Source organism: Musca domestica, unplaced genomic scaffold (assembly GCF_030504385.1).
Source record: "Musca domestica strain aabys unplaced genomic scaffold, Musca_domestica.polishedcontigs.V.1.1 18, whole genome shotgun sequence".
Lineage (NCBI taxonomy): Eukaryota > Metazoa > Arthropoda > Insecta > Diptera > Muscidae > Musca > Musca domestica.
Window position 1 is genome coordinate 4,901,669 of NW_026712238.1, and position 17,120 is coordinate 4,918,788.

At 36.2% G+C, this 17,120-nt stretch overlaps 1 protein-coding gene across 1 annotated transcript in view; it reads right to left on the minus strand.

The window, feature by feature from the left end:
- Window positions 1–9,127: 9,127 nt before the first annotated feature.
- LOC101890697 (sushi, von Willebrand factor type A, EGF and pentraxin domain-containing protein 1) overlaps window positions 9,128–17,120 on the minus strand; it is an 89,804-nt gene continuing 81,811 nt past the window's right edge. The window contains exons 5-13 of the mRNA XM_020034777.2: window positions 16,505–16,681; window positions 15,971–16,266; window positions 15,445–15,853; window positions 15,203–15,382; window positions 15,015–15,141; window positions 12,306–12,418; window positions 11,864–12,217; window positions 9,342–9,830; window positions 9,128–9,281 (exon numbers count right to left, since the gene is read on the minus strand). Coding sequence (XP_019890336.1) covers window positions 9,148–9,281; window positions 9,342–9,830; window positions 11,864–12,217; window positions 12,306–12,418; window positions 15,015–15,141; window positions 15,203–15,382; window positions 15,445–15,853; window positions 15,971–16,266; window positions 16,505–16,681 — 2,279 coding nt within the window. The 3' untranslated portion in view covers window positions 9,128–9,147. The remainder of the gene's footprint in view (window positions 9,282–9,341; window positions 9,831–11,863; window positions 12,218–12,305; window positions 12,419–15,014; window positions 15,142–15,202; window positions 15,383–15,444; window positions 15,854–15,970; window positions 16,267–16,504; window positions 16,682–17,120) is intronic.

Below are 17,120 nucleotides of genomic sequence, written 5' to 3' on the forward strand. Positions count from 1 at the left end.
CGAACAGAAATATTTATGTGAATTGTTCGGATTTACCTGTGCCTAACAAATTGTTGAGGATTTCTACCTGTTGGAAAAGGCAGACGAGTAAAAGTGGTGATTCGCGCCTAAATTGCTGTGTATTCCCTAATCCAAAGGATGAACTGTACTTTCTCTCCAGCTGCATCCCTTAGTGCAGGGTGTTTTTCAATTTATCCTCTTAGTGTTTGGGGCGACATCTGGTGATAGCATTTTCAAATGAAATGTATACGAGTGCCGAACCTTTTAACAAATCCATGCATTCCTTGTAAATGATGTTTGGTAAACATTTGTTTATGACCAGCCATCTTAAATACCCGGAAAATTGTTTTTGCCTGTTAGTCGCTCGGCGTCTCTCTTAGGAGTAGGTACAGAACTGGATTTAGTGTTTTCCACGGCATATTTTCACCAGATGAATTTTAAGTATTTCTGTATAATATTAAATTTATTTTTAATACATTTATTTTAGGACTACCATTTCCGTCAATAATATGGAAACATTTATGATGATCTCCGAACATTAGCCAGATCCAAGGAAATGTATAATTATTCAGGGAAAACCAATAATGTATTGCTCATCAAATATTTCAAGTATATTAATTGGGAATAGGCGAAATCTTATATTTTTCAAGAAAATTAGCCTTTTCATCGAAAATCTTAATTTTTGTCAGACGCTGCAAATTGAGTAGATGAAAAATTGAACAGATTTAAATTCAGTTCTGAATTGTTATTAAACAATTTTAAGTCTGTTTGCATTTGAGAGTAAAAAAATCCTATTCAACCTTTGCAAAAATACCAAAAAACATCCAATTTTTCTAAAAAAATATAGTATATATATTCTTGATCAGCGTAAACTTCTAAGACGATTTAGCCCTGTCCGTCTGTTGTATTCGCGCTACAGTCAAAGCGAATTAAGATAGGAAGCTAAAATTTTGCACAGATCTATCTTTCGTCTGGAGGCAGGTCAAGTTCGAAGAAGGGCTATATCGTATAGCCCCATAGCAGATCAAGTTCGAAGATGGACTATATCGGTCCACGATATCGTATAGCTCCCATATAACTGTACCCCCGATATTCGGCAATTTAATGATTTTATCCACATTTTTCAATGGAATTGTCTGAAATTCAACACAAGGAGTTCCTTGTGAGCACTTTACCACCTGAAAGAGAAAGAATTCCACAAAAGGACTTCTTTGCGAGTACTTTACTCACAGACATATATTTTTCTATATAGGTCCGTATATCCCCCCATACATGGGCCCCTTCCGTTATTAGGTATTTTAAAGATTTTAACAGAATTTTTAATGGATTTTATTATTTTGAAAATTTTCATAATTCGTTCCAAATGGTGGAGGGTATTCAAATTCGGCCCGGCCGAACGTAATACATTTTTTACTTGCTTTCATCTTAATTTAACCCATACTCTGTCATTTGAAAAACTTATGTCAGACGCAACAAAGTATATACATTCTTCATCAGTATAAAATTCTTAATCAATTTAGCGATGTCCGTCAGTCGGTTTTAATCACGCTATCTTTGGATCGAATTGAGACTAGGCTAAGTCGGTCTACCGATATTCGGTATTTTGATTTTTTGTTCAAAATGGCGGAGGGTACTTTTGCTTTTTTACTTTACTTGATAGGCCTTCCCGATCAAAAATCTTGGATTTCTTTTTAAAATATTTTGGCAAAATCGAGGAAACATCGTGAATTTTTTTAAACATTCTTTTCAAATCAAAATAGAGATATTTTTCAATTTCTTTCAAAGTATTCCGACTTTTTTTAATTCTCATGTCAACGTTTTCTGAGACATTTTTTCCGAATATATTTTTTTAGTCATGAATAGCGGATTATTAAAACTGTTTTCGACTTCGATTTGAATACCCTACAACATTATGTGTTGAGGTATTATAAGTTTGATTGGTTCAAAAATTATGTAACACCTCGAAATATTGTTCCCCGACATAGGAAACTATATGTGAATCTTTCTATCATGGCAAACTGAGTCGATATAGCTATGTATGTCCGTCCGTCCGCCTGTCCATATTAAGATGTAATCACGCTACAGGTCGCAATTATGGCTCAATCTTCACGAAACAAATGATCGCATAATATTTAGGGGTTGAATTGCACCAAAACCAGAAAAATTTCCTGATTTTGCAGTTTCTCTACAGGCATGGAGTTTGATATTAGGGCTGGGCAAAAGCCTAGTAATTTGGATGGTCATCAGACAATATTTAGCGGGTAAAATATACCATAACTTTTATGTAAGGAAGTGGGCAAATGTCCATTTAACCGCGAATATTTTTAATCCCAGCGAAGACAAAACACACTAACAGGTCACTTCTTACCATTATAGTGGACTGATTTTTACAATTTTCGCCAAATCGAAATGGTCCCATGCCAAAAAATATAAATTCTAAGAAACTCACGTAAAAATATGTCAATAAAAAGGTAAATATTTTTTGTTACATTTTTTCAATTTTTGTCATATTTTTATCGAATGCGATTTTTAAAAATTGACTTGCAATTTTGAATTGTAAATTTTGTAAAGATTTCTCACACTCTACAACACTATGTGTTCAGAGTATTATATACAGGTCACTATTATCACCCGATCCTCACGAAATTTTGCATATGAGTAGGGTTAGGGTCAAAACTGATGCCTATTGCTTTCAAAGATGTACTTTTAAGGGTTCAAATGGACCAACAAATTAAAATTTTCCTAGTATTGCAGCCGGTCTATAGGTGACAATTAAAAACAATGGACACGAAATTTTGCCTATCCGCACGACAGAGATCGTATATATAGGGCAAGTTCCCCCGGTCAAAAAACAAATGTAACATTTGTGCGGGGCTGAATGACATTATTTAACAAACGAAATCTGACAGAATGGATTTGCACATAAGAGGGCTTCCAACATATTATAGTGTTGTAGGTTATCACATGGTCGGCCCCGCACGGCTATAGCCTTTGCTTACTTGTTATAAACGCTAATGATGTCTTTCCGAACAAATATCGTGGTTGCTTTGAACATATTTTTGGGTGTATTATAAGTTTAATTGGGCTAAAAAAAATTTAACACCCTGGAATATTGTTTCTAGACCCATGATGATATATCAAGTTGAGTCAATCTAGCTATGTGTGTCCGTCCATGTTAATTTGTAAACAAAGGTTGCAAAAATGGTCCGATTATACGAAATTTTTCATAGAGTTTGGGTTTGAGTCACCATGGAATATTATTATTTTTGGAGATGATCGCAAAATATTAAGTGGTTGAAATGGGCAAAAAATTGCTAAAATCTGATAAAATGGGCAATAAATTGCAAACAAAATTTCACACGGTTAGAGTTTAAAACAGGATAGAAGCCTACTTTTTTGGATGGTCGTCGGATAATATTAAACGGATGAAATGGACCATAATTTTTATTTTTAAATCACTAGTACATAAAAAAGTGACACGTCTTATTGATACTGATGTTGCTGGCGTACATAGTCTGATATCGGAGATATTGTAAAAACTATACAGAAATATGTATGTTAATTTTTTTTTTTTTTTAATTCCCATTAATACGAAACTGGGGGTAAATATGGTACACCTGCCATAATATTTAGCATTGTCTCGTGGCATCACGTTTGAAAACATCTGAAGATTAAATTTGAAGTTAATACACTTTTATATTCCTAACAATCGAAAATTGGGGAAAAAGTTTTATAGTCGGAATGATATTTTAAGAAATAAAGGAGTGTATTTCAAGATCTTGGGTGATTCGTTTATTCCAGTCAATTTACTTATGGCGCCATCTATTTTCCAAACTCAAAACCACGAGCTATAATATAGCATGATACAAAATGTTCCAATGAAGTTTACATATTTCAATAAAAGTATTGCATGCTATACTTATGATATCTTTACAAAATTATTGTAAATAAATAAACAAAATAACATCTACATAAACTGTAGTTAAAATAAAGTTAAATAATAGTTTCTATCCATGGATGAATATATAAAATGTATAAATTTTAATATGTAAGGCTTCCTTTTCTTATCGACATTACTATGGTATATTATTGAATAATATGTTATAAATAGCTAGCACTCATATGCATATGGAATACAGAATGCATTACCAACGACAAATCATCCAATAGCAAGGCCATGTAACATCAACAGATATGCATCTAAGATAACTTTTATCTTGTTTCAAACTATATTTACCGATATTAATTTCTTAGTGTGGACACCAATCAATTAAAAAATCCACACAAATAATTTTAGTTCATATTTATCACACTAGATGGTGCTGATTCAGTAATCGTTAAATAATGGTAGGAAATATTTTTTCCTGAAATGGAAAGATATTTTTTATTTTCTATAGCAGAACACAATACGCTTAAAAACTAATTTGTAATTTGGCATGAAAATGGAAAGTTTATTTGGATATTAACTTATGGCCCTTGTCCTATCAAGGATCTACAAAAAAAGTTATTAGAGAATAGTATTACGCGCAAATGCATGCTCAAAAATTTAGCATTGACTGCAAAGGCGACAATGATTGGGAAATTCAATTCTGCTCTCTGTAGCACCCAAATCTGTAGAAGGTAAAGTCGGTACTTTACTTAAATAAAAGTATATTGGAGACCGGTGATTTGGATTATCTTTGAATGAGAATATTGACCGTTGAAGGGAAAAATATGCGACAGTCAACCTTTAACAACGATCAAAACTTCCCCTGATAGAAGAATTAAATTACAGCTGGTTCGGTTGGAGATAAGAATCACATCCTACGCAATACCTAAATATGGGCCGGTACAGTCCATTTTTAACAATAAATATTTTAGGCAAAATTTAATTAAAGCATCTTTAAAATGTTAACATCCAACTTGATTTCAACAAATGGACGGACCCTGTTAAATTGAATTATGGGGTCTCCGACGAATTTTTCAACCTAAGGATGAGAGTATAAACATAAAGTGCTGTGAAATTGATAATTTTAAAAAAGTTAGCCATTTTATCGACGTCAGCTTTTCACTCTTTTTTATGTACACCTTGTTTGGAACGTACAACAGAGATTGGATCTACAAATGTTAGCACAAATATTGTAATGTGTGAATTTTGAAGAGAACTGGAAAATACTTTCACCTTTCATGAGAGTTACAATATTCAATATATTGCCCTTTGTCAAAAAGGTACCATAAGTAATGGGCCGATCTGTTACACTAGATATAATGTTGGTGAAAGCATAGCATTAGTAATATCGGTGAATTATTTAGCATTTTATGAGATATATAATTATTCAAAACTTTGACCCTGTGCGGGGGGAGGAACCAAAAGGAGTGGACCAAAATATCTGATATTCACAATAAATATATGATTGGTGAAAATATTGAGATAGACGAAATTCATTAAATTAATTCGTATATTAGAGGGTTATAATTATTCAAAATGTTGACAGTTTGTGGGAGGAATAGAAGGAGTGGGCTGATATATCCACATTATAGCTATGATTGGTGAAAATATTGAGATTAACGAAGTGCCAAAATAACTTTATAATAATTATTCACAATTTTGAACCTTGTGGAGGTACCTGAAGAAGTGGTGCGCTATATCCCACCAGATCTTGTGTTTATAACAATATTGGGATGTGATTTGAAGGGAATCGGACTCTAAGTTCACATTAATAAAACTTATGATTATTTAAAATATTGATCTTTTTGTGGGATGTACTTGATATAGGGGTCCGATATTGCCCGTTTAATCACCTGGCATAGCACTGATAGCAATATTAGGAATTGCAAAGTTTGAATAATAATTTTTGTTCTATTAGGTTAGTTATTTTCTGTGAAAGCTCTAATCTCTTGATGGAGAAGTACCAGAAACAATGGGCCGATATTTCCTAACTCGACGGACCCATCTGGCAACGCCATAACTTTTGACAGAGATGTCATATCGCTTAATGACATACCGCGTTTGAAGCGTCAGTCCAAGCAGATTTTTACCATGAACCAATACACGCCACGCAGCGCTCTGAAATAGTTGAAATTTACATTCAACAGAAGAAGTCAATTGTGAAAAAAATGTGAGAAGTGCGCCTTCTAAGAACACCATTAAGCGTTTATACGAAAAATTATCGACTGGTAAGGCTCTTTCTAATCCGAAGAGGCCATATAAAATTCGACCAAGGCGATCGGCAGAGAATATTGCTGCCGTACGAGCCAGTATTGAGAGGTCCCCAAGAACATCCCAAAAACGCCGTTCTCAGCAGTTGGGCATGGCTCGGTCCACTTTACAACGGATTATTCGCATAGGTTTGCATTTGTTTCGTACAAAATTCAATTGACGCAAAGAATGTTGCCTGCGGACAAGCCTCGTCGATTGGAATGGGCCCAAAGGGCCCAAAGGTCCGTCGTATATGGGCAACCCTGTAAAATTATAATGTCCTAAGGTTGGAATAAATCGGATACTCCCTTGATAATTATCATGTACAAGAGCCAGTCAGAAAGATAGAGGAACGGGCACCGCTAGATCGACCTCAGGTGTTATTTGCGTATTAATGCTCTAAAGCACTATAGAAGCTATATCTTCATCGATTTCCATTTAAGTTGACAGAGGTAAATTTATGTTGTATGTGACCCCTCGAACCAAATATCAGTGCTATGGAATGTATGTTATGACTTTCAGAATATCTACATATAAAATGTATTATTTGCATCAGATTATGGGGAAATATATAAATATGAGACTTTTTTAGGCTACACTTGTAGCGGAAATTCTTGTTATGGAGTGTATCATACGGATATGGGTGACATATAAATACAATTGGATGAAAAATATAAATGGGAGCCATAGCTATATCTGAGCCGGAATTCAACACACTTTATTCTAAGCTAAATTTGGTTGTCAAAATTCATCACATTCGGGCTAATATTTTACATTTGGCGAACAATATACTTGAAAACGAACGAAGTTATATATGGAAGCTATATCAGAATATGAATCGATCTCAATAAAATTTGGCACAGGTATTTCAGAGTTATGACTGATATCTGGTACCAAATATCATTGTTGTGGAGTGCATATCAAGGGTATGGGTGACTTAAACACCAAATCGAATAAAACATACTTATGGGAACTATATCTATATCTGAACCGAATTTGGTGAATTCTGCTTCTTGGCTGAATTATTCGTGCTAGGGTCAAAAAATTATTTGTGGAAAATTTCATCTCAATCAGACAATAAATCCGACCTGTTCTTTGGTTACAAAAATACATGGAGAGACAGACGGACGGACATGCATAAATCGATTCAGAATGTGATTCAATGAAAAGAAACTAGAAACATAGTTTCCCGTTTCCTTCTGCTGTCACAAACAAATTTACAAAGACAAAATACCCTGTACCACAGTGTGTTGTGGTGTATAAAAAATATAAGCCTTATATAAAACCTTGGGAGAATGCGGTTGGTTGCATCTTGAAATATCGTAATATTGAGTTGATATTTTGAATTACATAACTCTCATAAAATCCGAACTGTTTCCCTGATATTCAATAAACTTCTAAAGTATAATTTAAGTTTCAATTAATTGGCGTAATATGTCTATTACGGAAACCCTTTTCATGTGAAACTTAAATCATAATACAATCTCACTTCCTCCACTTGCCGATTTGGCTTTTCCAAATGATAATATGCTCCCACACCCACCACGGGTTGCTGTACGTTGAAAACTTCATCAACTAAATGTTTTATGTAACAAGTAAAAAAGCTGTAAGTTCGGCCGCGCCATTTGGCCGAATTTGGCAATTCTCAAAAACAATATAATCCGTTAAAATTCTGTTAAAATCTTAAAAATACCAAATGTAGCTTATTAGGGTCTATACGACGACGTGGACCTGCATAGGTAACATTTGTCACAAGCCATTACAATATTCAAATGTGAAACTTAAAAAAGTCGTTAATAATGTAAATAAAATCATCAAAATACCGAATATAGGGAGGTACCGTTATATGGGGGCTATCCGAAGACGTGGACCTGCACAGGCAATCTCCTGTCATAGGATGTAGCATCCATTACGGATATCAAATATCAAATTTGAAACAATTCCGGTGAATAATGTCGCTTAAATCACCAAAATACCGAATATCGGGGGGTAACGTTATATGGTGGCTATATCAAAACGTGGACCTACAGGGTCTATTTTCAATACCAAAAGTCCTGCACACATAACATACATTTGAGTAAAAATTTTTCAATCTACTTCTACGTTCGGAAGCTAGAGTGATTTCCACAGACGGACAGGCTAACGGATATCGCTAAATCGACATAGGATTTTATGCTGATCAAGAATATATATACTTTGTGGGGTCTAAAATGTGTATTTCTAGGTGTTACAAACGGAATGGCAAACTTTCTTACCCTCCACCATAGTATGGAGGGTATATACTATGGTGGAGGGTATAAAAATATTCAATACATATTTTTGTGTCAACAAAACTAAACCATTTTTTTACTTTCAAATATCAATATCTTTATTCTCTATTTGAATATGCTTTACAATCGCTTACGATCTTAAACATGAGAATAAGAAAATTAGTAGCATGCCAAAATAAATATATATGTCGTACAGTTATAAGAAATCACATACTATTTATAAAATACATATATACAATAGGTCTTATAGCTAAATCGATTTTTAAAATATACAGCTACTCTCTACGATATAATAATATAAAAAACATAACAGTAGTCCGTCTACATCTTCTTTTTTACACAAATCTACAAAATATATTTATTATATTGCCATTTGCTTGATTTTTGAGTTATGCAAATCTTTATGACATCCATACAAGGGACGTCCTAGTGGGTATACATTCTAGTCTATATAGTTACACTTACAAACTAATTACAATAATAAAACCAATTATTTGAAATAATACAGTCAAGTCTCTTAAACAAAAATAAAACACTAAATTACACAGACAACATAGAGTAAAACTTTTTTCGAATTTGTTATAAAATTAAAAAAAAAAACTATTTCAACACACACTTTTGGATTATAGCTGTTCGATGTAAAACTTTTGAAAACAATTGCGTTTTGTTTTTTCTCCGGCTCCTATCTAACAAAAGTGTTTATCTCACAGATATACCATTGATAGTTATGACATTGCCCGCTGAGGGTTCAGGCTCATAGACCTCATCGTTGTTGCGCATCTCATAGGGGGCATCGTAGAACTGTTCGTTTGGTATTTGGTCGTAAATGTTTTCTAAAGAAATAAAAAATTATATAAATATGAGTACCACAAAAAAATAATTGTTTCACTTACCCCTTCCCGTTGAACCATTACCATTGGCCAATCCCCTTCCCGCACCATGGAATGTATTGAATGTGGCCGGTGGTCCATGATCCATGGACATACGTGTGTTGGCCTCCAGCGTGGAATATGACATAACCGCTGCACTCCTCTCATCTTTGGTCTCTGCTGCTTGAACATTTTCCGTATTCTTTACTGGCCTGGCCTTATTGCGATGTATAAAAATGAGACCAATCAGAAATAGTAGAGCTATAATGACCGTAGCTCCAATTGCAATGCCCGTTCCAAGTCCAGAACTTTCCTGAGCTTCTGTGGCTGTCAATTCACAGCGGGGCTCATCACCACTCCAGGTACCATCTTCGGTACATTTGCGCAAATACTGACCGATACGATTGAAACCGGGTATGCAGTGATATTCAGCTGAGCCACCATATATGGTTGTCTCATTCACCACAATGACGCGCCCGTTTTCAATGGGCAGAGGGCGACCACAGTCAACGGCTGAAATGGAATTTTGGAATAAATATACAGCTTTTTTAAAGGGAGCATATTTCAAATCTCTGTAATCATAGGTCGCCCGTCTTCGACATAAATGGACAAAAAATCCCATTTTTCGACAATATCGATTTCAAAATTGTTAAAAAAAATCGATAGCCAACATTTGATGTAGAAAAAATAAATTTTGAACATTTTCTGAAAAATGAAATTTGATTTGGAAAGTATTACTTATACCGTTTGTTCGTTCGTTGTTGTTTGGATATATGGGGCAGAAGTCATAAAGTCTCTATAGAAGACCCAAAAGGCTACTAACTCATATAAAGACTTCTGTTACTCATAGAATATATTAAAATAAAAAACTATAGTTTTTTGTTCTCCACCGCTGATACAGAGGTCGCCTGTTATGTACAGGAGATCCCAAGGCCCCTTTTGGGTCCTTAAATAGCCCCACATTTTTTTTGTCCAGAAAAAACCAAGAGGCCTTTTTCTGTCCAGGGAAGTCTCAAAGATATTTTTTTTTTTTTTTTGATGTTCATAGAAGACCCTGAAGTATTTTTCAGTCCATAGAAGTTCCCGAAATCTCCACCTGTCCACAGAAGTCCCTGAAGTCTCTTTCTTTCCAGAATAGAATCAGAGTCCTATTTCAGTCCTGAGAAAGCCCAAATATGTCTTCCTGTGCAGAGAAGAACTAAATATGTCTTTCGATCCAGATATGGCCGAGAACGCTTTCTTATGTTCAAAGCAGACCGAGTATAACCCGAAGTTTCATTTTGTCCAGAAACAAAACAGAAGAGACAGAAGCTCAGGAAAGATTTCTTCTGTCTTGAGAAGACCACGAAAAATTTTTCTGTCTATAGAAGTTCGTAAAGACTTTTTCTTTCCCGAGTAAGAACCTCTGTTCCTCTTGTTATTCAGAGAAGACCCATAGCTGTCTTTCTATCCAGAGAAGACCTTCTGTTCAGGAAGACCGACCACAAGACATAACTAAAGGTGTTTTTCTATCCATATATGGTCGAGAGGCTTTCTTCTTGTCATTCTAACCGGAGAAAAACCAGAAGACTTCGTCTCTCCTGAACCCACATGACTTGTTCTGTCCTGAGAAGACCCCAAGTAACTTTTTTGTCTATAGATGTTCGCAAAGTCTCGTTCATTTCAATTTTTTTTTTCCTTTTTTTGTTTAGAGAAGACTCATAGGTGTCTTTCTACCCAGAGGAACCTAATAGACCTTTCTTTCAGAGAAGACCGAATAGAGCCATAAGTCACTTTCTATTCTGAAAAAAACACTGATATTCTTATTCGTTCTTAAAATACCCGGAGGATTTCTTCTGACTTTTTTTCCAGAGAAGACCGAATAGAGCCAGTTGTCTCTTTCTGTCCGGAGAAGAAGGTCTTCTTCTATTCAGAGGACTTTTTTCTTATTGTCCACAGAAGACCTTCAGACATTCTGTTGCCTGTGGAGAACCAGAGCCCTATGTTAACTGTCGTCATAAGAACTTGAAATCTTCCATTACCTATAGAATACTTAGAGGTCCTCTGTGGTCTAAAGTAGATCTAGAGGGGTTTCATTTATGGAGAGGACTTTCTAGGCCCTATAGAATACCTATTTCCCTTAGAAGACCTAGAACTATTTTATTGCATATAAAAAACCTAAAAGACGCATATGAGTCTTGGCACCTTTCCTTGTCCATACAGTACTTAGAAGTCATCTGTTGTCGTCCTAGAGATGTTCTATTTACAATAGAAAGCTTAGGTAAAGGCTTGTGAAAACTCACAATAGAATAGAGTGAAGATCAATAGGTACTTCTTGTCTACAGAAAACATGGAATGGTCCACATTGTCCATAGAAACTCCAAGATGACCCTCCACCTATCAGTGATGAGAATAATATTAAAAAAATATTCCACAAGGCAATGGGAATTTAAAAAGTAGTCTTCTTTTTACAATGTTCTCTATTATTAAATTTTCTTTTAAAAATTATGTATAGAATCCCGTTCTGATTATCCAATTCATTTCTGTTTTTAATATTTTCTACTTACGTTTACATGTCGGACTCTTGCCAGACCATTTGCCATTCTTTTGACAAGTTCTTGTATCATTTCCGGTCATAATACGACCGCGCTGACACCTGAATTTGGCCAGAGAGCCCACTGAACGTTCACCAGCCTCAACAATGACACTTTCACTCAGCTCTGGCTCATCACATGTTATCTCAACACACTGTGGTGCCTCATGACTCCATGTTCCATCTTCTGTACAGAGGCGACGTGATACACCATCCAGCTTGAAATTCTCACTACATTCATAAAGGGCCGCCGCACCATAATATGTGGCATTGGTGGCCAGTGTCATTTTGCCATTGGTGATATTTTGTGGTGGACCGCATTCGACATCTACAAATGGTAAATGATTTAAATTTAAAATATATAAATAAAATATATCCCTAGATATTGTTTTTTTTTCTGTCTGTGAAATACTTACATACACACTCTGGTACATTACCACTCCACTGGCCGTTATCTTCACAGGTAACCAATGCCTCACCCACCATCTTGTAACCACGTTCGCATCGGTATTTGGCCAATGCTCCAATTCTAAGGATAAAAGAAATAAATATGTTCATATAACGTTTTGCTTGAGTGTGAATTCCAACACACGATCCACAAAAAAAGAAGTAAAAATGCTGTAAGTTCGGCCGGGTCGAACTTTCAATACCCTCCACCATTTGGAACGTGTTTGGCAATTCTCAAAAACAATTAAATCCGTTAAAAATTCTATTAAAATCTTAAAAATACCAAATGTAGCTGTCATATTAGGGTCTATACGACAACATGGACCTACATAGGTAACATTTGTCAAAAGCCATTACAATATTCAAATGCGAAACTTAAAAAAATCGGTAATAATGTAGATAAAATCATAAAAATAGCGAATATAGGGAGTAACGTTATATGGGGGCTATACGAAGACGTGGGCCTGCACAGAGAATTTTCTGTCTTAGGCTGTAGTATCCATTACAACTTCAAATACCAAATTTGAAACAATTCCGTTGAATAATGTCGCTAAAATCATCAAAATACCGAATATCGGGAGGTACCGTTATATAGGGGCTATACCAAAACGTCGACCTACATAGCCCATTTTCAATACCAAAAATTCTGCAGACATAACATACATTTGAGTAAAATTTTATCAATCTACTTCAATTCGTTCGGAAGCTAGAGTGATTTCCACAGACGGACAGACAGAGGGACATCGCTAAATCGACATAGAATTTTATGCTGATCAAGAATATATAAACTTTGTAGGGTCTAAAATGTGCATTTCGAGGTGTTACAAACGGTGAAGGGTATACAAATTGTGGATAATTATACATTTGGTCCCTTCCATCAGTGATTATACCCTCAGCCATATGGGTACATTTGATACGGTCTAGACGTGCGTCATTGAAATAACGATTTCGGAACGTATCTCTCTTTTGACCAAATCCGTTTCAGGACATTTGGAGTCGATTTAGGGGAGTCGGTCGGTCTGGCTGGTGCGCACGATAGCTCTGGAAGAGAGTATCTGGTTTGTTTTAAAACTTGGTAAATCCTAATATTATTTTCAAACTTATATCAAGTTCGGAGATGGGCAATAGCGGTCCACCTATTAGTATATCTGCCCACATTTTCACAGAAAATAATTTACTTCATAAAACAAGAAAGCATCATCCAATTTTGTGCAAACTTTGCAAATCCCAATATTTGCATGAGTGCTATGTCAGGTGGGAAAATGGACAGCGGTACACTCCAAAATTTACCTCCCCACAAAGGGTTAAATACCAATATTTATAAACACAAGATCTGTCGATCCACTCCTTCTAGTACCTCTCTCACAAAGAGGAATAACAACTATGCAAAAAAACGCGAAATGAGCATTCAATTATTTTGAAATTCAGCACATCCTAATATTTCTGCCCGTCCGTCCGTCTGTCAGTCTGTTGTAATCACTCTAGAGTCAAAACAAATTAAGATAGGAAGCTAAAATTTTACACAGATCAGTCTTTTTATATGCAAGCAGATCAAGTTCGAAGATGGGCTATATGGGTCCCCATATAACGGTGCTCCCGATATTGGGTATTTTGAAAATTGTAGCCAGAATTTTCAATGAAATTGTATGAAAATCCACGCAAGGAGTTCCTTATGAGTACTTTATCCCCAGGAAGAGAATTGTCTAGATAGGTTCACGATATCGTATACCTCCCGATATAACGATTCCTCCCGATATTCGGTATTTTGATGATTTTAGATACATTACTAACTGGATTTTTTTAAATTTTCTATTTAAAGTTCGCAATAGGTACTACAACTTATGACAGAAAATTGTCTGTGCAGGTCCACCACGTCTTTGTATAGCCCACATACAGGGTTGCCCATATTCGACGGGCCCATGACTCTTTGGGCCCATTCCAATCGACGAGGCTTGTCCGCAGGCAACATTCTTTGCGTCAATTGAATTTTGTACGCCCAACTGCTGAGAACGGCGTTTTTGGGATGTTCTTGGGGACCTCTCAACACTGGCTCGTACGGCAGCGATATTCTCGGCCGATCGTCTTGGTCTACTTTTATATGGCCTCTTCGAATTCGAAAGAGCCTTACCAGTCGAAAATTTTTCGTATAAACGCTTAATGGTGTTCTTAGAAGGCGCACTTCTCACATTTTTTAATGTTTTAAAAGCACGTTGTGTTTTCACAATTGACTTCTTCTGTTGAATGTAAATTTCAGAGCGCTCGCGTGACGTGTTCATGGTAAAAATCTGCTTGGGCTGACGCTTCAAACGCGGTATATCATTAAGCGATGTGACATCTCTGTCAAAAGTTATGGCGTTGCCAGATGGCTCCGTCGAATATGGACAACCCTGTATAACGTTACCTCCCTTTATTTGGTATTTCGATGATATTCAGCGGAATTATTTCAAATTTCGTATTTGAAGTTCGGAATCGTAACTACAGCCCCGGTTTTCATTTGAGCGGTATTTTCTTGAAGTTTCATTTAAAGTTTCTTTCAAATGGTGGAGGGTATAAAAAGTTAGGCACGTCCGAACCTAGCTGCTTTTTTACTTGTTTTTTTTTATTTAGTCAGGAATTTCATGGCTAATTGTTCCAATTCATTGACCTGGAATATAGACTTCAAAGGTTGTTGTACATACCTATAAGTCTGTGCTGCATTGGATGATGTTTCGGAGGTCCTTATCAAAGTTCTGCCATACATGCGATCATTGCCGGTAACCGATAGTATACTATGGGCAGCCAATACAGGTTCCATACAACGTATTTCTGCAATTATCCGATTTAATTTAATTTTATTTAGATTTTCATTCAGTTTCCCTTTACTTACCCTCACATCTGGGCGAGGCATCACTCCAAATACCTGACTCCAAACAAATTCTCTTTGGCACACCATTCAATTTATGCGAGGGGGAGCAGCTGAATGTGACTTCTGAACCCACATATGTGGTACTGTTGGTGTACTTAAGGCTTCCATAGGGTATGGGTGTAATTTCACCACAATCGATATCTAATTCGATAATATTTCACATTACTCATTTGATTAGGTTTAAAGTTTCCAAAATATCTTACAATCACAAAACGGTGCCTCAGCACTCCATTCACCATTGTCCATACACTCCAGTATGGGATCACCCTTTAGGACATAACCTGGATCACAATTATATTGTATCTTTGAATGGACATTATAATCATAGCCAACAACAAAGGATCCGGTGGGTACATTTGGCGTATCACATGTTACTAATTCACAGACCGGTGCATCGCCTGACCATTTACCTTCCTTGGTACAGACGAACTCTGAATTTCCATCTAACCAGTAGTCTTCTTCACAGTCATATTTAACCACAGAGCCAACAGTTGTTGTACCATTTACCAATGTAACCAAACCATGATCAGGTCGGGCCGGTGAACCACAATCCACGAAACGGCATGAAGGTGCCTTGCTGGACCATTCGCCGCCTAGACCACAGGAAATTATCTAAAATCAGAAATAAAGAAAAAAATTTTAATCTCAAAATTCAAAGAAGTTTCCGAGATCCCAGTTAAGGGTTCAAATGTTCTTCTTTGTTCAAAATTGAAAAATCTTGGTCCTTACCGGTTCTCCAACCAGAACATAGCCAGCTTCACATTCATAGGTTGCTGTGGACCCAGCTCTCTTGTTGCTGACTATAACCGAACCACCCTGAATTTGTGGCGGTTCGGGACACCAATCAACCAAACACTCGGGTTGTTTACCAGTCCAGCCATCCAACTCACAGGTTCGATTCTCATTGCCGATCAGGGTGTAATTTTCGTGGCATGAATAGGTTGCCTGTACTCCATAACTGGTACGCTGTTCAGATAGCTTTACTGTGCCGTGTTCCAATTCCGGCAGTGGACCGCAATCGACATCTGCATATATTCGAACAAACAAAAAGCAATATTAACACAAAAAAAGGCCATATGAAATAATTTACCATATAAACAACAACAAAAACCGACAAAACTAACAACAAAGGGTCCACCAAACAATGCATTGCAGTGAATGCGGATTACATATGCCTGCATACAAGCTGTGGGCTTTGCCGTACGTTTCGTTGTTGTTGTTGTTGTCTATATAATACTTTTTGTTGTTTCATTTTCCACATACATTTACAAGTGGGTGCCTTTCCGCTCCAGGTGCCATCGGTGCGACATGTACGTTCTGCATCACCGATTAACGAATGACCCTTGGGACATTGGTACTGGATTTTGTTGCCAATGGTGAAGTTTTTACCAACAATTGTTGTATTTTGCTGTGAATCTGGTGAACCACAAGATAGGGGAGCTGCAAGAAAAATGGTTTTCAATCGAAAGGGAAATTGTTAATATCGAAAAAATGTAATGAGGTTGTTGTTGTTGTTTTTGGAAAGTTTTAACACTTCGTTTAACAAGCAAATAATTGAATAACATGAAATGAAAAAAAATGAAGTTGAAATTGAAAATTGATAGTTTCCTATGAAGGTCTTAATTTGATGAGGCCTTGTCTGTAACAGAAGATGAAAGCAATAAACAGATAGGAAGAGGAAAATCAGTTGAGTATTAGTAGAGGAAATTGTGTGACTCGGTGACTTGATGAAAAAGAGGAAAGAAATTTGAGATGCCGGTTGCATAATTATGACATCGAAGAAAGTCGGAGCGGAACAATTGACATATTGCAACACATATTTTTTATATGGAAGTCGGCTTTTAAGGGGTAATAAGAGCCAGTGCGGCCTGGCAGAATT